This window comes from Oncorhynchus kisutch, linkage group LG24 (genome assembly GCF_002021735.2).
Source record: "Oncorhynchus kisutch isolate 150728-3 linkage group LG24, Okis_V2, whole genome shotgun sequence".
Taxonomy (NCBI): Eukaryota; Metazoa; Chordata; class Actinopteri; order Salmoniformes; family Salmonidae; genus Oncorhynchus; species Oncorhynchus kisutch.
The window spans coordinates 41,212,852-41,235,961 of NC_034197.2; the positions used below are offsets into that span (position 1 = coordinate 41,212,852).

The following is a 23,110-nucleotide window of genomic DNA, read 5'->3' on the forward strand; positions in this document are numbered from 1 at the left end:
CGGGCAAGTAACGCACTCGACCACTGCTACTCTAACTTCCACGATGCATACAAGGCCCTCCCCCGCCCTCCTTTTGCCAAATCTGACTGACTCCATCTTGTTGCTCCCCTCCTATAGGCAGAAACTAAAACAGGAAGCGCCTATGCTTAGGTCTATCCAACGCTGGTCTGACCAATCGGATTCCACGCTTCAAGATTGCTTGGCCACTTTAATAAATGGAACACTAGTCACTTTAATAATGCCACTTTAAGAATGTTTACATATCTCGCATTACTCATCTCATATGTATATACTGTTAGAGCGTTGGGCTAGTAACCGGAAGGTTGCAAGTTCAAATCCCCGAGCTGACAAGGTACAAATCTGTCGTTCTGCCCCTGAACAAGCAGTTAACCTACTGTTCCTAGGCCGTCATTGAAAATAAGAATTTGTTCTTAACTGACTTGCCTGGTTAATTAAAGGTTAAATAAAAAATACTTTACTATCTATTGCATCTTAGCCGCTTTGTCACTGCTGATCTGGATATGTTATACTTATATATTCTCATCCTTTACTAGATTGTGCGTATTAGGTTTTGTGGAATTTGTTAGATATTAGGTTTTGTTGCACTGTAAGATCTAGAAGCACAAGCTTTTCACTACACTCACAATAACATCTGCTAACCATGTGTATGTGACCAATAACATCTGCTAACCATGTGTACGTGACCAATAACATCTGCTAACCATGTGTACGTGACCAATAACATCTGCTAACCATGTGTACGTGACCAATAACATCTGCTAACCATGTGTACGTGACCAATAACATCTGCTAACCATGTGTACGTGACCAATAACATCTGCTAACCATGTGTACGTGACCAATAACATTTGATTTGATGTTGCAATTCCTCAGTCAATTACTGGATCTGTGACCAAAAACAAGCTACATATGGACAGTACCAAAATAAATGATCTAATGACTATCTCTAAGCAGCAAAATCTGCAGAGCCTGGAAGGTTGTATCCCCCATATATATATATATATATATATATATATATATATATCAATTCTATATATATATATATAGTTTTGAAACCCGCCCTGTAAAAAGGCTCTGTAGCAGGCGTAGGGATTAACCCGCCCTGTAAAAAGGCTCTGTAGCAGGCGTAGGGATTAACCCGCCCTGTAAAAAGGCTCTGTAGCAGGCGTAGGGATTAACCCGCCCTGTAAAAAGGCTCTGTAGCAGGCGTAGGGATTAACCCGCCCTGTAAAAAGGCTCTGTAGCAGGCGTAGGGATTAACCCGCCCTGTAAAAAGGCTCTGTAGCAGGCGTAGGGATCAACCCGCCCTGTAAAAAGGCTCTGTAGCAGGCGTAGGGATCAACCCGCCCTGTAACAAGGCTCTGTAGCAGGCGTAGGGATCAACCCGCCCTGTAAAAATGCTCTGTAGCAGGCGTAGGGATTAACCCGCCCTGTAAAAAGGCTCTGTAGCAGGCGTAGGGATTAACCCGCCCTGTAAAAAGGCTCTGTAGCAGGCGTAGGGATTAACCCGCCCTGTAAAAAGGCTCTGTAGCAGGCGTAGGGATTAACCCGCCCTGTAAAAAGGCTCTGTAGCAGGCGTAGGGATCAACCCGCCCTGTAAAAAGGCTCTGTAGCAGGCGTAGGGATCAACCCGCCCTGTAACAAGGCTCTGTAGCAGGCGTAGGGATCAACCCGCCCTGTAAAAATGCTCTGTAGCAGGCGTAGGGATTAACCCGCCCTGTAAAAAGGCTCTGTAGCAGGCGTAGGGATTAACCCGCCCTGTAAAAAGGCTCTGTAGCAGGCGTAGGGATCAAACCCACCCTGTAAAAAGGCTCTGTAGCAGGCGTAGGGATCAACCCACCCTGTAAAAAGGCTCTGTAGCAGGCGTAGGGATCAACCCACCCTGTAAAAAGGCTCTGTAGCAGGCGTAGGGATCAACCCACCCTGTAAAAAGGCTCTGTAGCAGGCGTAGGGATCAAACCCACCCTGTAAAAAGGCTCTGTAGCAGGCGTAGGGATCAACCCACCCTGTAAAAAGGCTCTGTAGCAGGCGTAGGGATCAAACCCACCCTGTAAAAAGGCTCTGTAGCAGTAGGGATCAAACCCACCCTGTAAAAAGGCTCTGTAGCAGTAGGGATCAACCCACCCTGTAAAAAGGCTCTGTAGCAGGCGTAGGGATCAACCCACCCTGTAAAAAGGCTCTGTAGCAGGCGTAGGGATCAAACCCACCCTGTAAAAAGGCTCTGTAGCAGTAGGGATCAAACCCACCCTGTAAAAAGGCTCTGTAGCAGTAGGGATCAAACCCACCCTGTAAAAAGGCTCTGTAGCAGTAGGGATCAAACCCACCCTGTAAAAAGGCTCTGTAGCAGGCGTAGGGATCAACCCACCCTGTAAAAAGGCTCTGTAGCAGTAGGGATCAACCCACCCTGTAAAAAGGCTCTGTAGCAGGCGTAGGGATCTCAAACCCACCCTGTAAAAAGGCTCTGTAGCAGGCGTAGGGATCAACCCACCCTGTAAAAAGGCTCTGTAGCAGGCGTAGGGATCAACCCACCCTGTAAAAAGGCTCTGTAGCAGGCGTAGGGATCAAACCCACCCTGTAAAAAGGCTCTGTAGCAGTAGGGATCAAACCCACCCTGTAAAAAGGCTCTGTAGCAGGCGTAGGGATCTCAAACCCACCCTGTAAAAAGGCTCTGTAGCAGGCGTAGGGATCAACCCACCCTGTAAAAAGGCTCTGTAGCAGGCGTAGGGATCAACCCACCCTGTAAAAAGGCTCTGTAGCAGGCGTAGGGATCAACCCACCCTGTAAAAAGGCTCTGTAGCAGGCGTAGGGATCAACCCACCCTGTAAAAAGGCTCTGTAGCAGTAGGGATCAACCCACCCTGTAAAAAGGCTCTGTAGCAGTAGGGATCAAACCCACCCTGTAAAAAGGCTCTGTAGCAGTAGGGATCAAACCCACCCTGTAAAAAGGCTCTGTAGCAGGCGTAGGGATCAAACCCACCCTGTAAAAAGGCTCTGTAGCAGGCGTAGGGATCTCAAACCCACCCTGTAAAAAGGCTCTGTAGCAGGCGTAGGGATCTCAAACCCACCCTGTAAAAAGGCTCTTTAGCAGGCGTAGGGATCAAACCCCCTCTGTAAAAAGGCTCTGTAGCAGGCGTAGGGATCTCAAACCCACCCTGTAAAAAGGCTCTGTAGCAGGCGTAGGGATCTCAAACCCACCCTGTAAAAAGGCTCTGTAGCAGGCGTAGGGATCAACCCACCCTGTAAAAAGGCTCTGTAGCAGTATGTCCAATCTGCTTTGATTTGTAAAAGCGCTTACAGCAGTGAAATGGGGAGAGAGTGGTGATTCTCTGGCGTGTGTATCCCTGACCTGTGAAAACACAGCTCGGTCATTCAGTGGGAGAAAGGATTGGCGCAGCGGGGATCCGCCTGCCTATTTAACCGCCAGGCGAGAAACACACACAGGCACGCGCACACACTGTTCCATCAGCCAAGGCCTTTTTCTCTCCCAGTGCACATTTGCTCTCTCTGCCCTGTGCTCTTCTGTAGGGACCACAGACAGGAGGCTGTCTATTTCAGAAGCCGTCGGGGCTCCGACTGTGTTGACCTTGGTGGAAGCAATGTATTAATATGTAGCTGGAGAGATAATATTGTTGCCGTTCTTTGTTTTTAACTGTGTAAGACCCAATTAGTGTTACTAAGCATTAGATAAGAGACAACGTTACTGTATATTTCATTTCCATTAAGAATCATTTAATCTCTCGTGGACAGACCACGTAAACATAAATGTTAGCGTAGCTCTGTCATGGCACAATGGGATGCGTTACATGATGAGGTGCGTTAGTTCCTTGGGTTTTTCGTCAGTAGTTATTTTTGACAAATCAAGATCTTGCAGGTGTTGGCATCTTTTGAAGAGGAGGAAACATTCAGGCTGTGACTTTCAGCGAGCGAAAGCTCCTCGTTCCCCGCTCCTCGTTCTGCTCCTCGTTCTGCTCCTCGTTCCCTGCTCCTCGTTCTGCTCCTCGTTCCCCGCTCCTCGTTCTGCTCCTCGTTCCCCGCTCCTCGTTTTGCTCCTCGTTTTGCTCCTCGTTTTGCTCCTCGTTCTGCTCCTCGTTCCCCGCTCCTCGTTCTGCTCCTCGTTCCCCGCTCCTCGTTCCCAGCTCCTCTTTCCCCACTCCTCGTTCTGCTCCTCGTTCCCCGCTCCTCGTTCCCCGCTCCTCGTTCCCCACTCCTCGTTCTGCTCCTCGTTCTGCTCCTCGTTCCCCGCTCCTCGTTCTGCTCCTCGTTCCCCGCTCCTCGTTCCCCGCTCCTCGTTCTGCTCCTCGTTCCCCGCTCCTCGTTCCCAGCTCCTCGTTCCCAGCTCCTCGTTCCCCACTCCTCGTTCTGCTCCTCGTTCCCCGCTCCTCGTTCCCCGCTCCTCGTTCCCCACTCCTCGTTCTGCTCCTCGTTCCCCGCTCCTCGTTCCCCGCTCCTCGTTCCCCACTCCTCGTTCTGCTCCTCGTTCCCCGCTCCTCGTTCCCAGCTCCTCGTTCCCCGCTCCTCGTTCTGCTCCTCGTTCCCCGCTCCTCGTTCTGCTCCTCGTTCTGCTCCTCGTTCCCCGCTCCTCGTTCTGCTCCTCGTTCCCCGCTCCTCGTTCCCCGCTCCTCGTTCTGCTCCTCGTTCCCCGCTCCTCGTTCCCAGCTCCTCGTTCCCAGCTCCTCGTTCCCCACTCCTCGTTCTGCTCCTCGTTCCCCGCTCCTCGTTCCCCGCTCCTCGTTCCCCACTCCTCGTTCTGCTCCTCGTTCTGCTCCTCGTTCCCCGCTCCTCGTTCTGCTCCTCGTTCCCCGCTCCTCGTTCCCCGCTCCTCGTTCTGCTCCTCGTTCCCCGCTCCTCGTTCCCAGCTCCTCGTTCCCCGCTCCTCGTTCCCCGCTCCTCGTTCCCCACTCCTCGTTCTGCTCCTCGTTCCCCGCTCCTCGTTCCCAGCTCCTCGTTCCCCACTCCTCGTTCTGCTCCTCGTTCCCCGCTCCTCGTTCTGCTCCTCGTTCTGCTCCTCGTTCCCCGCACCTCGTTCTGCTCCTCGTTCCCCGCTCCTCGTTCTGCTCCTCGTTCTGCTCCTCGTTCCCCGCTCCTCGTTCTGCTCCTCGTTCCTCGTTCCCCGCTCCTCGTTCCCCGCTCCTCGTTCAACACGTATGGACCCAGAGACCAATTAGGCAAGACTTTAGTTCTGGCTTAAACGAGATTAACAGTCATTAAACAAAATACTATATTGCAGTAAAATATAAACGATGATGTACAGCCCTCTGGTTTTAGCTCTTCACTAACTAACTTTCAACCAGTAACTACCCTACACACAGTAACTAACCTCCACACAGTAACTACCCTACGCAAAGTAACTACCCTACACACAGTAACCAACCTACACACAGTAACTAACCTCCACACATTAACTACCCTACGCAAAGTAACTAACCTACACACAGTAACTACCCTACACACAGTAACTACCCTACACACAGTAACTAACCTACACATAGTAACTACCCTACACACAGTAACTACCCTACACACAGTAACTAACCTCCACACAGTAACTACCCTACGCAAAGTAACTAACCTACACACAGTAACTAACCTCCACACAGTAACTACCCTACGCAAAGTAACTAACCTACACACAGTAACCAACCTACACACAGTAACTAACCTCCACACATTAACTACCCTACGCAAAGTAACTAACCTACACACAGTAACTACCCTACACACAGTAACTAACCTCCACACAGTAACTACCCTACACACAGTAACTACCCTACACACAGTAACTAAGTAACTACCCCACACACAGTAACTACCCTACAAACAGTAAGTTGGTTACTTAGTTACTGTGTGTAGGGTAGTTACTGTGTGTAGGGTAGTTACTGTGTGTAGGGTAGTTACTGTGTGTAGGGTAGTTACTGTGTGTAGGTTAGTTACTTAGTTACTGTGTGTAGGTTAGTTACTGTGTGTAGGTTAGTTACTGTGTGTAGGGTAGTTACTGTGTGTAGGGTAGTTACTATGTATAGGGTAGTTACTGTGTGTAGGGTAGTTACTGTGTGTAGGGTAGTTACTGTGTGTAGGTTAGTTACTTAGTTACTGTGTGTAGGGTAGTTACTGTGTGTATGTTAGTTACTGTGTGTAGGTTAGTTACTTAGTTACTGTGTGTAGGTTAGTTACTTAGTTACTGTGTGTAGGTTAGTTACTTAGTTACTGTGTGTAGGAATTGAGTCTGGGACTACAGTGCAGAATAAATATCGGTGTGTGGCAGAGAAGAACTTCACTGAACGTTGTCGTTTTTCCCCCACAATGCTCCACTCTACTGAAGGTAATTGTGATTTCGAATTTTTTGATGGTAGGTACCTCCATTATGATCAAATAGTTACAGCAGTCTACTTGACCACTGTTAAAACATAACGTAAAGCAGGTACAACCTCAAGTGTTCACAGTAAACTTGCGCCGGAAGTTGCACAGAATTTTCGCAGATGTTCACGTTCGCACCTACCTGAAATTAGCTTAGTGCTGGAAGAAATCCATACTACCAAACCCCGTTCAAGGGCACTTAACTTTCGTCTTGCCCTCGCACCCTCTGAAATCCGTCTTTAACCTGTCTCCTCCCCTTCATCTACACTGATTGAAGTGGATTTTACTCCTTAGTGATCCCTTCGTGTGCCAATCCCGTTAACGGGATTGATTTGACAACACCCAGTGAAATAGCAGAGCACCAAATTCAAAAACATACAAGTGTTATACATGGGTTTAAAGATGAACTTCCTGTTAATCCAGCCACAGTGTCAGATTTCGAAAAGGCTTTACTGCGAAAGCAAACCATGCTGTTATCTGAGGACAGCACTCCATCAAACATACACATGAAAATCATAATTCAACCCGCCAGGCGCAACACAAAAGTCAAGAAATAACGATATAATTCATGCCTTACCTTTGAAGATCTTCTTCTGTTGGCACTCCAATATGTCCATTAAACATCACAAATGGTCCTTTTGTTCGATAAATTCTGTTGTTATATCTCCAAAATGTCCATTTATTTGGCGCGTTTGATTCAGAAAATACACCGGTTCCAACTCACACAACATGACTACACATTATCTAATAAGTTACCGGTAAACTTGATCCAAACATTTCAAACAACTTTCCTAATACAACTTTAGGTATTTTTAAACGTAAATAATCGATCAAATTTAAGACGGAATAAACTGTGTTCAATACCGGAGGAAAACAAAGTGGAGCGAGCTTTCCGGTCACGCACCTCAACCACAACAGTACACTTCACTCAACCCTCGTTCTGAACAGGGCTGCTTCTTCATTTCTCAAAAGGAAAAACATCAACCAATTTCTAAAGACTGTTGACATCCAGTGGAAGCGATAGGAACTGCAAGGAAGTGCCTTAGAAATCTAGATTCCCATTGAAAAGAGAGTGACCTCAAAAAAAAAAAATCCTGGATGTTTTGTCCTTGGGGTTTCGCCTGCCAAATAAGTTCTGTTATACTCACAGACATCATTCAAACACTTTTAGAAGCTTCAGAGTTTTTTCTATCCAAATCGACTAGTAATATGCATAGCCTAGCTTCTGGGCCTGAGTAGCAGGCAGTTTACTTTGGGCACACTTTTCATCCGGACGTGAAAATAGTGCCCCCTAGCCTTAAGTTTTAACAGGTCACATCAATAAAGTATCATAGCTTTTACCTGGATTCACCTGGTCAGTCTGTCATGGAAAGAGCAGGTGTCCTTATTGTTGTTGTCAGATCAACATTCTCCTCCCCCTCGCTGTAATGATAGTCAGACTCCTCCTCTGAGCCACTCTGCCTGGCTGCAATCGTGGTTGTTTACTCAACTCTGTATCTAACCCTAACCCAACCCAGTCATGACATTCTATCCTGCTGGTCCCTCCCCCCACCCATATAATCTCACAGCAACAGCTCATTCGTCTGAAATGTGGGAGAGGTTTTAGGAAGGGCTGGTTAGATTCAGGGTTGATTTGTTTTCCAATGTTTTTCTCTCTTATTTTCTCTCTCAGCACTTCCCCGCTCTACCTCTCTCTCCCCTCCTCCCCCCTTCTCTTACCCACCCTCCCGCTCTCCCTCTCTCTTCTCCTCCCCCCTTCTCTTACCCACCCTCCCGCTCTCCCTCTCTCTCCCCTCCTCCCTCCTTCTCTTCCCCTGCTCCTGCCAGTAACTGCCTTAACCGTTTGGCTTGGTGTCAAAGCAGGGGCCTTTTGTGACTCTTGTCACAAATCTGCCAGGAAAAACACTAACCATCTGTTTAGCCTGCAGAAAGAGCAGAGAGGAAGGGAGAGAGCAGAGGGAGAAGAATAGAGCTGAGGAGAGGGAGAAAAATGGAGAGAGCAGGGAAAAGTAGAGAGAGGGGGAGAGCTGAGAGGGGATCAGTGTGTAAATACCGGATTTTAGCCCTCACCCTTAGCCTGCACTGCCCTGTGTAGCACAGTGTACATAGGAACACCAGCCCCCCGGCCCTGTCCTTCCCCATGTAGAATCAGTAATTATGAAATTCTAAATGTGCATAAAAATGTACTAGCTGATGTTAGTGTCTGCTTGCTGGCTGAACCAGTGTCTGCTTGCTTGCTGTATGAAATGAAAGGCAGGGATGCCAACAACGCCAGTTCACACACTCCATGCTGAATACACATGCTAGCTAGTGCAGTGAAGTTCTCGCTAATTCCCAAATGAGTTTTCATTCTCTTCTGCTGTGATTGGTGCGCCGAGTTCTACAGCTGACTACTCTGTGATGTCATCACGTTGGCCAAATGTTCCAGAGTAGCGAGACACAGAGCCAGTTGTCAGTCAGATACGTGCTGATTTCTGAGAACAGTCCCACAACTTTGGTTCCATACAACTTCAACAACAAGCTGGCCAACTAGCTAGCGTATGACCGTTCAAACTAGCTAGCGTATGACCATTCAAACTAGCTAGCGTATGACCATTCAAACTAGCTAGCGTATAACCATTCAAACTAGCTAGCGTATGACCATTCAAACTAGCTAGCGTATGGCCGTTCAAACTAGCTAGCGTATGACCATTCAAACTAGCTAGCGTATGACCGTTCAAACTAGCTAGCGTATGACCGTTCAAACTAGCTAGCGTATGACCGTTCAAACTAGCTAGCGTATGACCGTTCAAACTAGCTAGCGTATGACCGTTCAAACTAGCTAGCGTATGACCGTTCAAACTAGCTAGCGTATGACCGTTCAAACTAGCTAGCGTATGACCGTTCAAACTAGCTAGCGTATGACCGTTCAAACTAGCTAGCGTATGACCGTTCAAACTAGCTAGCGTATGACCGTTCAAACTAGCTAGCGTATGACCGTTCAAACTAGCTAGCGTATGACCGTTCAAACTATCTTGCTCTACCGTAGTGTGCTGTGCATCATAGACACCGAGTGCGAAGTCATTTTCAGAATTAGGAACTAGGGTTAGACGAATGAGCTAAATCTAGACTATGAGTTCCACATCCCACAAGACAGATCGGTTGAGGGAGGAGTCACGTAGGGATGACATAAGACAATGGCCCAGTCTATTAATTATATTTCAGTGTGCTGCTGCACTGTTGTTTACACAGAGTCGTTTGTTTGTTTGTTTCAGCAAGGAGCAACAAAGTTTCATCACATTGAGTCCATGTTGCATCCCGTTTCAGTCAGCTGAGTTTTTGTTGAGGTTTTTTCTCTTTATCTCCCCAAATGTCGAATCATGCGTCCTCCGAAACCTGACCCGCCAAATCCCGTTTCTTAACACCCGCCCACTTCATTCGGAAGCCACTCGCACCAACAGCCCGGGATCGAACCCGGAACTCAGGAGGGTCCCTATGACTGATTTTTATTTTCGCAACGGTTTTCATCCCTAACCGTCGAAATTCAATTACCGTGCCAACCCTATTCACTCGTACCCTAGCCTAGATAACACAGAGCGTAACACACACTATATAACCTGTTTTTGCTTTGGCATTAATTGGGTATTGTGTGTAGATTGATGAGGGGGGAAAACTATAACTAAGAGAGAGTGAGGTCATAGCAGTGAGACTGAGAGAATCAGAGAGAGTGAGGTCATAGCAGTGAGACTGAGAGGGAGGGAATCAGAGAGAGTGAGGTCATAGCAGTGAGACTGAGAGGGAGGAGAGCAGAGAGAGTGAGATCATAGCAGACGTGGTGATATAAGGTAAACCCTTTCGTTGTCGGACGATAATCCACCAGAACACTCATCTCCTGCAGAAGGAAGCAGCCAGCATGCTAGAAGGCCGTATATAATACCAAGCTTATGTTGTCACGATCGTGTTCTGAGAGCTTTCAGCTAGTCTCATGTAGCTAGCTCTCTGGACAAAAAATATTTCATATTTTAGTACATCATTGTAAAAACAATAGTTCACTGGCTTCTACAGATCTGTTTTAGTGTGGAAATATATATTTTTTTTTGGTGTGAAATATATTTGACATTTTACGCAGTATAAACCAGTCAAACAAAACAAACATCATATTCCCAAGCGTATGCCGCGATGACAGTTAGTGACATTTATGTCTGGTAAAAGAACAAGAGATCATGGGATATATGTCTTCAGAGAAACTTTGACAGACAGGCAGGTTGGTGGAGCTATTTAAACCCTCTGTCAAATCTGTCTGTTTGATACTAATTCACCACATGAGGCCCCTCACAAACCACAGGACTGAACAGAGACACACTCCTCCCCTCATCTAGCCGTGCTTCACTGTGTGAACTGTTTCTCCTCTGTTTATGTTGGACTCTGGTGTGATGCAGATGGACTCCCATTTACTACTCATTGCAAGCTAGTAGTAGCAAAGCAGAGTAAAACCATTTATTTTATTTAACAATTTATATAACTAGGCAAGTCGATTAAGAACAAATTCTTATTTACAATGACGGCCTAACACCGGCCCAAACCCGGCCAATTGTGCGCCGCCCTATGGGACTCCAAAATCACGGCCGGTTGTGATACAGTCTGGATTCGAACCAGGGTGTCTGTAGTGAAGCCTCTAGCACGGAGATGCATTGCCTTTAGACCACTGCGCCAAAGATGAAGAGAAAGACAGGAAACAAAGGCTTTATTAACATATTGTTTCCCTGTGGTTCCAGAACATTCTAATCAACAGCCAATCCCTTTTGAAGCATTTCCTGTTTTCCACTCATCTACTCCTGTTAGTTTCCTTTTCAAATCTCTGCAATGTAGTTTGTGGACTTTTATTCCTGGATAATATAATGATGCGTGACTTACTGTAAGTGATTTAGGGCCACAGCGACCTTTTTTCTGTGTGTTGGTTTGTGGTTGTCGTGGGTTGGGTTGTCGAGCTGCTGGGGGGAGGGCTGCTGGGGGGGGGCTGCTGGGGGGGGAGAGGCGGAGGGCTGCTGGGGGGGGAGAGGCGGAGGGCTGCTGGCGGGGAGAGGTCGGAGGGCTGCTGGGGGGGAGGGCTGCTGGAGGGAGGGCTGCTGGGGGGGGAGAGGCGGAGGGCTGCTGGGGGGGAGAGAACGGTCATTAATCACAGAGCAGACAACACACTCAGGCTGCTCTAGTACTCGCCGCTTGACACATCTGATCTACACAGTTCAATTAGATTTCACATCAGGACGTCTCGCCAGATTACTTTACCTGCACGCTCACCCCCAGCCAGATCCCTGCCCTCACCAGCTGGCCCGGCTAGAGAGAGAGGGGCAGACACTGTTTGCTGAAAAGGTAGCAACACTTACGAAGAGGACCAAATCAATCAATAGGCTCCACACCGTGGAGGGCTGTTCAGACTCTACACCGTGGAGGGCTGTTCAGACCCTTTACACCGTGGAGGGCTGTTCAGACTCTTAACACCGTGGAGGGCTGTTCAGACTCTTAACACCGTGGAGGGCTGTTCAGACTCTTAACACCGTGGAGGGCTGTTCAGACTCTTAACACCGTGGAGGGCTGTTCAGACTCTTAACACCGTGGAGGGCTGTTCAGACTCTTAACACCGTGGAGGGCTGTTCAGACTCTACACCGTGGAGGGCTGTTCAGACTCTTTAACACCGTGGAGGGCTGTTCAGACTCTTAACACCGTGGAGGGCTGTTCAGACCCTTTACACCGTGGAGGGCTGTTCAGACTCTTAACACCGTGGAGGGCTGTTCAGACTCTTAACACCGTGGAGGGCTGTTCAGACTCTTAACACCGTGGAGGGCTGTTCAGACTCTTAACACCGTGGAGGGCTGTTCAGACTCTTAACACCGTGGAGGGCTGTTCAGACTCTTAACACCGTGGAGGGCTGTTCAGACTCTTAACACCGTGGAGGGCTGTTCAGACTCTTAACACCGTGGAGGGCTGTTCAGACTCTTAACACCGTGGAGGGCTGTTCAGACTCTTAACACCGTGGAGGGCTGTTCAGACTCTTAACACCGTGGAGGGCTGTTCAGACTCTTAACACCGTGGAGGGCTGTTCAGACTCTTAACACCGTGGAGGGCTGTTCAGACTCTTAACACCGTGGAGGGCTGTTCAGACTCTTAACACCGTGGAGGGCTGTTCAGACTCTTAACACCGTGGAGGGCTGTTCAGACTCTTAACACCGTGGAGGGCTGTTCAGACTCTACACCGTGGAGGGCTGTTCAGACTCTACACCGTGGAGGGCTGTTCAGACTCTTAACACCGTGGAGGGCTGTTCAGACTCTACACCGTGGAGGGCTGTTCAGACTCTACACCGTGGAGGGCTGTTCAGACTCTTAACACCGTGGAGGGCTGTTCAGACTCTTAACACCGTGGAGGGCTGTTCAGACTCTACACCGTGGAGGGCTGTTCAGACTCTACACCGTGGAGGGCTGTTCATACTCTTAACACCGTGGAGGGCTGTTCAGACTCTTAACACCGTGGAGGGCTGTTCAGACCCTTTTAGATGGTAAAAAGATCCCCTGTGGGTTGTGATAATTACAGGGGAATAATACGTCTTGTAAATGGTCTCTAACCAGAGCACTAGTTAATGTGGCCAGACAGCCTCCATCAGTAAAGAGCACTAGTTAATGTGGCCAGACAGCCTCCCTCAGTAAAGAGCACTAGCTAATGTGGCCAGACAGCCTCCCTCAGTAAAGAACACTAGCTAATGTGGCCAGACAGCCTCCCTCAGTAAAGAGCACTAGTTAATGTGGCCAGACAGCCTCCCTCAGTAAAGAGCACTAGTTAATGTGGCCAGACAGCCTCCCTCAGTAAAGAGCACTAGTTAATGTGGCCAGACAGCCTCCCTCAGCAAAGAGCACTAGCTAATGTGGCCAGACAGCCTCCCTCAGTAAAGAGCACTAGTTAATGTGGCCAGACAGCCTCCCTCAGTAAAGAGCATTAGTTAATGTGGCCAGACAGCCTCCCTCAGCAAAGAGCACTAGTTAATGTGGCCAGACAGCCTCCCTCAGTAAAGAGCACTAGTTAATGTGGCCAGACAGACGCCCTCAGTAAAGATCATTAGTTAATGTGGCCAGACAGCCTCCCTCAGCAAAGAGCACTAGTTAATGTGGCCAGACAGCCTCCCTCAGCAAAGAGCAGTAGTTAATGTGGCCAGACAGACGCCCTCAGTAAAGATCATTAGTTAATGTGGCCAGACAGCCTCCCTCAGCAAAGAGCACTAGTTAATGTGGCCAGACAGCCTCCCTCAGCAAAGAGCACTAGTTAATGTGGCCAGACAGCCTCCCTCAGCAAAGAGCATGGTCTCAGTGACCTGGAGTCATGGTCTCAGTGTCCTGGAGTCATGGTCTCAGTGGCCTGGAGTCATGGATGGTCTCAGTGGCCTGGAGTCATGGATGGTCTCAGTGGCCTGGAGTCATGGTCTCAGTGACCTGGAGTCATGGTCTCAGTGGCCTGGAGTCATGGTCTCAGTGACCTGGAGTCATGGTCTCAGTGACCTGGAGTCATGGTCTCAGTGTCCTGGAGTCATGGTCTCAGTGTCCTGGAGTCATGGTCTCAGTGTCCTGGAGTCATGGTCTCAGTGTCCTGGAGTCATGGTCTCAGTGTCCTGGAGTCATGGTCTCAGTGGCCTGGAGTCGTGGTCTCAGTGGCCTGCAGTCATGGTCTCAGTGGCCTGGAGTCATGGTCTCAGTGGCCTGGAGTCATGGTCTCAGTGGCCTGGAGTCATGGTCTCAGTGGTTCTGCTGTCAGTGGTTCTGCTCTCATCCTCCCTCTCCCATGTCTACCTTGCAGGGTGAGTTGATAACCTTCTACTACTACTGGAAGAAGACTCCTGAGGCGGCGTCGTCCAGGGCCCACCGTAGACACCGTCGTCAGCCTGTGTTCCGACGCATCAAGACACGCACCGCCTCCACCCCCGTCAACATCCCGTCTAGACCCCCCTCCTCAGAGTTCTGTAAGTAGGACACCAACCCTACCCCCCAAACCTCCACCCCCGTCAACACCCCGTCTAGACCCCCCTCCTCAGAGTTCTGTAAGTAGGACACTAACCCTCCACCCCTGTCAACATCCCGTCTAGACCCCCCTCCTCAGAGTTCTGTAAGTAGGACACCAACTCTCCACCCTAACCCCTAACCTCTCACGAAGAGTCCCCAGAGTTCTGTAAGTAGGACACCAACCCTATGCCCCAAACCTCCACCCCCGTCAACACCCCGTCTAGACCCCCCTCCTCAGAGTTCTGTAAGTAGTACATTAACTCTCCACCCCCGTCAACATCCCGTCTAGACCCCCCTCCCCAGAGTTCTGTAAGTAGGACACCAACTCTCCACCCCCCGTCTAGACCCCCCTCCCCAGAGTTCTGTAAGTAGGACACCAACTCTCCTCCCCCCCGTCTAGACCCCCCTCCCCAGAGTTCTGTAAGTAGGACACCAACTCTCCTTCCCCCCGTCTAGACCCCCCTCCCCAGAGTTCTGTAAGTAGGACACCAACTCTCCTCCCCCCCGTCTAGACCCCCCTCCTCAGAGTCCTGTAAGTAGTACACTAACTCTCCACCCCCTGTCTAGACCCCCCTCCTCAGAGTTCTGTAAGTAGTACACTAACTCTCCACCCCCTGTCTAGACCCCCCTCCCCAGAGTTCTGTAAGTAGGACATCAACTCTCCTTCCCCCCCGTCTAGACCCCCCTCCCCAGAGTTCTGTAAGTAGGACACCAACTCTCCTCCCCCCCGTCTAGACCCCCCTCCTCAGAGTCCTGTAAGTAGTACACTAACTCTCCACCCCCTGTCTAGACCCCCCTCCTCAGAGTCCTGTAAGTAGTACACTAACTCTCCACCCCCTGTCTAGACCCCCCTCCTCAGAGTTCTGTAAGTAGTACACTAACTCTCCACCCCCTGTCTAGACCCCCCTCCTCAGAGTTCTGTAAGTAGTACACCAACTCTCCACCCCCTGTCTAGACCCCCCTCCTCAGAGTCCTGTAAGTAGTACACTAACTCTCCACCCCCTGTCTAGACCCCCCTCCTCAGAGTTCTGTAAGTAGTACACTAACTCTCCACCCCCTGTCTAGACCCCACTCCTCAGAGTTCTGTAAGTAGTACACTAACTCTCCACCCCCTGTCTAGACCCCCCTCAGAGTTCTGTAAGTAGTACACCAACTCTCCACCCCCTGTCTAGACCCCCCTCAGAGTTCTGTAAGTAGTACACCAACTCTCCACCCCCTGTCTAGACGAGTTATTCTTTCCTAACGGTACTTGTTGCAGGAAACTCGTGTTTTTATTTAGAAGGTGTGTTCTGTTCTCCTCCAGTGGACCTGAGTTCAGCCAATGAAGATGACCTGGACAGTGAAGACAGTGAGCAGGAGCTGAAGGGTTACGCCTGCCGACACTGTTTCACCACCAGTAAGTACCATCATCTCTGTTACACACACACACACACACAATCACCATCACCGCGACCTGGTGTGACAGGCCTCATGGTTTGTGATCAGTTTAAATCCCACCTCAAAACTGAGACGGGGCCGTGGGCTGTATGAGTCCTCTGTCTCTCTGTCTAGCTGTGTGTATGAGTCCTCTGTCTCTCTGTCTAGCTGTGTGTATGAGTCCTCTGTCTCCCTGTCTAGCTGTGTGTATGAGTCCTCTGTCTCCCTGTCTAGCTGAGTGTTTGAGTCCTCTGTCTCCCTGTCTAGTAGTGTGTATGAGTCCTCTGTCTCCCAGTCTAGCTGTGTGTATGAGTCCTCTGTCTCCCTCTCTGCTATGTGTATGAGTCCTCTGCCTCCCTCTCTGCTGTGTGTATGAGTCCTCTGTCACCTGTCTAGCTGTGTGTATGAGTCCTCTGTCTCCCTCTCTGCTGTGTGTATGAGTCCTCTGTCTCCCTTTCTGCTGTGTGTATGAGGCCTCTGTGTGTGTCCTCTGTGTGTAGTGATGTATGAGTCCTCTGTCTCCCTGTGTGTAGTGATGTATGAGTCCTCTGCCTCCATGTGTAGTGATGTATGAGTCCTCTGTCTCCCTGTGTGTAGTGATGTATGAGTCCTCTGTCTCCCTGTGTGTAGTGATGTATGAGTCCTCTGTCTCCCTGTGTGTAGTGATGTATGAGTCCTCTGCCTCCGTGTGTAGTGATGTATGAGTCCTCTGCCTCCCTGTGTGTAGTGATGTGTGAGTCCTCTGTCTCCCTGTGTGTAGTGATGTATGAGTCCTCTGTCTCCCTGTGTGTAGTGATGTATGAGTCCTCTGTCTCCCTGTGTGTAGTGATGTATGAGTCCTCTGCCTCCGTGTGTAGTGATGTATGAGTCCTCTGCCTCCCTGTGTGTAGTGATGTGTGAGTCCTCTGTCTCCCTGTGTGTAGTGATGTATGAGTCCTCTGTCTCCCTGTGTGTAGTGATGTATGAGTCCTCTGCCTCCGTGTGTAGTGATGTATGAGTCCTCTGCCTCCCTGTGTGTAGTGATGTGTGAGTCCTCTGTCTCCCTGTGTGTAGTGATGTATGAGTCCTCTGTCTCCCTGTGTGTAGTGATGTATGAGTCCTCTGCCTCCGTGTGTAGTGATGTATGAGTCCTCTGTCTCCCTGTGTAGTGATGTATGAGTCCTCTGTCTCTGCCGTCTCTCTCAGCCTCTAAGGACTGGCACCACGGGGGCAGAGAGAACATCTTGTTGTGTACAGACTGTCGTATCCACTTTAAGAAGTACGGCGAGCTGCCCCCCATCGAGAAGCCCGTGGATCCACCTCCGTTTATGTTCAAACCCGTCAAAGAGGATGAGGATGGACTCAGCGGGAAACATAGCATGAAGACCCGACGTAACAGAGGATCGGTACGACTCCTTCCCTCTCTATTGCATTCTCTCTGTCGTTCTTCTGTATCTCTTCTCTCGCTTTCTCTTTCCCTCTGTCTGTACTCTTTCTTCTCTCTTTCTCTTTCCCTCTGTCTGTACTCTTTCTTCTCTCTCTTTCTCTTTCCCTCTGTCTGTACTCTTTCTTCTCTCTTTCTCTTTCCCTCTGTCTGTACTCTTTCTTCTCTCGCTTTCTCTTTCCCTCTGTCTGTACTCTTTCTTCTCTCTTTCTCTTTCCCTCTGTCTGTACTCTTTCTTCTCTCTTTCTCTTTCCCTCTGTCTGTACTCTTTCTTCTCTCTTTCTCTTTCCCTCTGTCTGTACTCTTTCTTCTCTCTTTCTCTTTCCCTCTGTCTGTACTCTTTCTTCTCTCTTTCTCTTTCCCTCTGTCTGTACTCTTTCTTCTCTCTTTCTCTTTCCCTCTGTCTGTACTCTTTCCCTCTGTCTGTACTCTTTCTTCTCTCTTTCTCTTTCCCTCTGTCTGTACTCTTTCTTCTCTCTTTCTCTTTCCCTCTGTCTGTACTCTTTCTCATTTTTCTTTCTCTATAATCACGTTTCCATCCACAGGTTTTGTGCGAGTAAAGTCATACTGTATACAAAACAATCACCACAGCTGTGATGGAAACAGGAAGTCTCGGTACAATTTTATAAATGCAGACAGATCATTTGTTAGTTCGACATGATGGGATATTTTCGCGTCGGTAAAATAAATGATGTGAGAAATGTCTTTGCGCCAATATTGATATAATAACCATCATATCGAAGTCAACTTGGAGTCACGCGATGACCAATGACGCGTGGTCTTCTCACTACGACTCGTCTTGAAAGTATACAGTAGAGGTCGACCGATTATGATATTTCAACGGCGATACCGATTATTGGAGAAACAAAAATAAACAATGCCTATTTTTATATATGTATATATAATAATAATGACGATTACAACAATACTGAATTAACAATGAACACTTTTATTTTAACTTCATATAATGCATAAATAAATAATGAAACATGTTCAATTTGCTTTGAATAAAGCAAAAACAAAGTGTTGGAGAAGAAAGTAAAAGTGCAATATGTGTCATGTAAGAAAGCTAACGTTTCAGTTCCTTGCTCAGAACATAAGAACATATGAAAGCTGGTGGTTCAATATTCCCAGCTCTTCAATATTCCCAGTTAAGAAGTTTTAGGTTGTAGTTATTATAGGAATTATAGGACTATTTCTCTCTATACCATTTGTATTTCATATAACTTTGACTATTGGATGTTCTAATAGGCACTTTAGTATTGCCAGCCTAATCTCGGGAGTTGATAGGCTTGAAGTCATAAACAGAGCTGTGCTTCAAGCATTGCTAAGAGCTGCTGGCAAAGCAGGAAAGTGCTGTTTGAATGAATGCTTACGAGCCTGCTGCTGCCTACCACTGCTCAGTCAGACTGCTCTATCAAATATCAAATCATAAACTTCATGATAATAACACACAGAAATACAAGCCTTAGGTTATTAATACGGTCAAATCTGGAAACTATCATTTCGAAAACAAAACGTTTATTCTTTCAGTGAAATACGGAACCGTTCTGTATTTTATCGAACGGGTGGCATCCATCAGTCTAAATATTGCTGTTACATTGCACAACCTTCAATGTTATGTCATAATTATGTACAATTCTGGCAAATGAATTATGGTCTTTGTTAGGAAGAAATGGTCTTCACACAGTTCACAACGAGCCAGGCGGCCCAAACTGCTGCATATACCCTGACTCTGCTTGCATAGAACGCAAGAGTGCAAAAGTGACACAATTTCCCTAGTTAAAATAAATTAATGTTAGCAGGCAATTAACTAAATATGCAGGTTTAAAAAATAAAAAAAATATATACTCGTGTATTGATTTTAAGAAAGGCACTGATGTTTATGGTTAGGTACACATTGGTGTAACGACAGTGCTTTGTTCTCGAATGCGCCTTTTAAAACACCCGTCTGGTGAAGTAGGCTGTGATTCAATGATGAATTAACAGGCACCACATCGATTATATACAACGCAGGACAAGCTAGTTAACCTAGTAATATCATCAACCATGTGTCGTTAACTAGTGATTTATGTTAAGATTGATCGTTTTTTTATAAGATCAGTTTAATGCTAAGCTAGCACCTTACCTTGGCTCCTTGCTGCACTCTCATAACAGGTAGTCAGCCTGCCACGCAGTCTCCTCGTGAAGTGCGATGTTATCGGCCATAATCTGTGTCCAAAAATGCAGATTACCTGTTGTTATGGAAACTTGAAATCGTCCCTAATTAATCGGTCGATCCCTCTAGTATACAGTTAATTAGTCTACAGATTAAATACGTTCTGATGAACTTCACAGGGGGGTGAAAGTGCAGTGATGCTCCTTTCTAATAAATATCAAGGGTCTTATTCTAGTGATAATCGTGGTGATCGATGATTGACTGACCCCCAAAAATATTTTCACTCTCTCTTATCCATAATAATGTCATCGTGTAGACTAGCCTACTCGTACTGTATCTGAGAGCTGGTTGGCTAGAGCGCAGGCACCAAGACCAATGTAGACACATTTGCTATTTTAAACTCAACCATTTTTTGTGACAAAACTATCGGTAGAGTTGAAAATGCGATTAAAAACACATTGCACTTCTAGATTATTTTTTTTATTCAGTAAATTAAAAACTGAGAGAGAAAAGGTACATTGTTAATTTGGTGGAAACAAACCTAGCTTCTCGCATGTCTTCAGATGTCGACGCTCCGTAGTGGCCGTAAGAAGCAGACAGCCAGCCCTGATGGACGAGTGTCTCCAACCAATGAGGACCTCCGGTCTAGTGGCCGTACCTCCCCCTCTGCAGCCTCCACAGACAGCACTGACAGCAAGACAGACCCCATGAAGAAACCCAGCAAGGTAGAGTACACACACACACACAGAGATATACACACACACACACACAGAGATACACACACACACACACACACACACACACACAGAGACACACACACTGAGATACACACACACACACACACACAGATACACACACACAGACACACACACACAGATACACACACACACACACACAGAGATACACACACACACACAGAGAGATACACACACACACATACGCTAGCACACACACACACGCTAGCACACACACAGAATCTGGGTTTACAGACACACAGACGCTGTGTTTACGCAGGATCACTCACAGGGCAGGATCACTCACAGGGCAGGATCACTCACAGGACAGGATCACTCACAGGACAGGATCACTCACAGGACAGGATCACTCACAGGGCAGGATCAAGAGTGTTTAGGTCCTTAGCCATTCCCTCTCATTAGACTCTGTAGCAGGTGAATCTGTATGAAAGTCTGATTGGAAATGACAGTAATAGTATGATATTATTGATTGATTGATTGATTGTCTTCAGAAGATCAAGGAGGAGTCTCCTATGAAGTGTGCCAAACGCCAACGAGAGAAAGGAGGAGCCTCAGACACCGAGGACACGGACAACAGGACAATCGCAAAAAAGTCCAAGACCCAGGTGACTTAGCTACTACGTGTCATACCAGAGAGTTTCTGTTGGGTAGCTAGCTAGATGTGTTGTGGGTTGAGGAATAGTGTCTGGGGGGGGGGGGGGGGGGGGGGGGGGGGGGGGGGGCTGTATCCACACAGTAGTCCTGATCTAGGATCAGGTTTTCCTTTAAAATCATAATGAATAAGACCTGGAGGTGAACTGATCCTAGGTCTGTTATTCTAGTGCTAATACCAAGCCTTATTCTTCTCTTCGTGTATATATTCACATTTTTTCCTCCGTTGTTTAATGAGATGTGTAAACCACAACCATTCACGTCCTCGACTTCTGTCTTTCCGTTCCCTGTTCCACAGGAGCTGGGTCGGTCCGACTCGCCGTCAGAATGCGAGGGAGAGAGCTCCGATGGGCACAGCGTCAACGAGGAGTGTAGCAGTGACGCTAAAGACATCGACCAGGATAACCGCAGCTCCTCGCCCTCCATCCCCAGCCCCCGAGACGGGGAGAGTGACTCGGACTCCTCCGCCCAGCAGCAGCTGCTCCTACTGCAGAGGAGGGAGAGAGAGAGAGATAGGGAGGGACAGTCGCAGCACCCTCCGGTTATCCAGTCCTGTCAGCCAGGGACCTCCGGTGGTCGCTCCACCACCCCGCCATTACCTCCCACGTCCTCCACAGCCCCCTCACTGGTCCCCCAGGTGTCCTCTCCCTCCGCACCCCCCACTTTCCTTCCACTGCCGCTACCGCCTCCCATGCCCCAACAGGCCGGCCCCCTCTCTCTCAACCAATCAGGGGTGTCCATCCACCCCCAGAGGCGGCCCTCTCCCTCGCCTCATTCTCCGCTGCAGGGGATGTCTCAGGCTCCACCCCCAGGACCTCAGGCTCCACCCCCAGGACCCCAGTCGCTACCTAGCGCGCTCCACGGCCCACAGCCCCACCCATCATCCATTCCCCACCCACTTCAGGTTGGCCCCTCCCACCTGCCCCACCCCCACTCCTTCCCCCCCCAGTCTCAGGTCCCGCCCTCCCCACTGCCTCTCGGCCAATTGCAGCAGCCGCCCCACAGGGTCCACACGCCTCCCAGCCAATCGTTGTCCCAGGGTGTATCGTCCAATCAACTGCCCCGTGAGCAGCTCCTACCCCATGCCCCCTCCATGTCTATGCCCCACATCAAGCCCCCTCCCACCACCCCCATCCCCCACATGCCCAACCGCGACCCCCAGTCTCACAAACACGGCCCTCCACATCTATCGGCGCCCCCCTTCCCCCAGATGCCCTCCAACCTGCCCCCTCCGCCCGCCCTCAAACCCCTCTCCTCCCTGTCCACCCACCACCCTCCCCCAGCCCACCCTCCTCCCCTCCAGCTCATGCCTCAGGGCCCTGGCCAGCAGCTCCAGCCCCCACCAGCCCAGCCCCCTGTCCTCACCCAGTCCCAGAATCTCCCCCTTTCAGAGAGAGAGAGAGGCAACCAGCACCCCCCTCCTCTACCTCTCTCCGGACCATCGCAATCCTCCCACCCCAACACACCCCAACAGCCCCCGTTCCCTCCTCACCCCTTCAACCCTGTCCTGCCCCCCTCCTCCGCTGGCTGCCCTCCCTCGTCCTCGTCTCTACCACCAGGTCTCCAGCCTCCCTCCTCCTTCTCCATGCCCATCACCGCCCCCGTCGGCTCCGCCTGCACAGGTCCTGCCGTCCCGCCTGTACACATCAAGGAGGAACCTCTTGACGAATCAGAGGAGCCCGAGAGCCCTCCGCCCCCTCCTCGGAGCCCCTCCCCCGAGCCTACCATCGTCAACACGCCCAGCCATGCCAGCCAATCAGCACGGTATGCCCTGACACACACACACTGTCGAAACACACACACTGTCAGAACACACACACACACACACTGTCAAAACACACACACACACACACACACACACTGTCAAAACACACACACACACACTGTCAGAATACACACACACTGTCAGAACACACACACACACACTGTCAAAACACACACACACTCTGTCAAAACACACACACTGTCAGAACACATACACACACACACACTCTGTCAAAACACACACACTGTCAAAACACACACACACACACACACACACTCTGTCAAAACACACACACACACACTCTGTCAAAACACAAGTTTCTTCACAAAGAATATTAATGATTCATGAATACAAGTCATATAAGAACTGTGATGTTAGCAAGCTGCTCAGGGGTGTCAAACTGATTTTACCACGGGCCGCATTTGGTCTTCACTGAGGACCGGAGGACAGCCCACGTGCCGGATGTTTGACACCCCTGATTTCGTGTGTATTTCCATGAAGTACTGTTGGCTAAACTGTACAGCCTTACTATACACACCCTTCAGAAA

General features: G+C 49.0%; 1 protein-coding gene across 12 annotated transcripts in view; it reads left to right on the forward strand.

The window, feature by feature from the left end:
• Positions 1-23,110, forward strand: part of LOC109879797 (arginine-glutamic acid dipeptide repeats protein) — a 327,004-nt gene that overhangs the window by 291,958 nt on the left and 11,936 nt on the right. For 7 of the 12 annotated variants that reach the window (XM_031803817.1, XM_031803818.1, XM_031803820.1 and 4 more), the window contains 6 exons: positions 14,192-14,354; positions 15,698-15,790; positions 16,996-17,195; positions 19,955-20,116; positions 20,638-20,751; positions 21,096-22,561. In XM_031803817.1, the coding sequence (XP_031659677.1) occupies positions 14,192-14,354; positions 15,698-15,790; positions 16,996-17,195; positions 19,955-20,116; positions 20,638-20,751; positions 21,096-22,561 (2,198 nt within the window). Of the gene's footprint in view, positions 1-14,191; positions 14,355-14,456; positions 14,498-14,565; positions 14,639-15,310; positions 15,315-15,400; positions 15,425-15,697; positions 15,791-16,995; positions 17,196-19,954; positions 20,117-20,637; positions 20,752-21,095; positions 22,562-23,110 lie in introns of those variants that run through there. The other 5 variants (XM_031803819.1, XM_031803824.1, XM_031803823.1 and 2 more) reach the window with 5 other exon arrangements.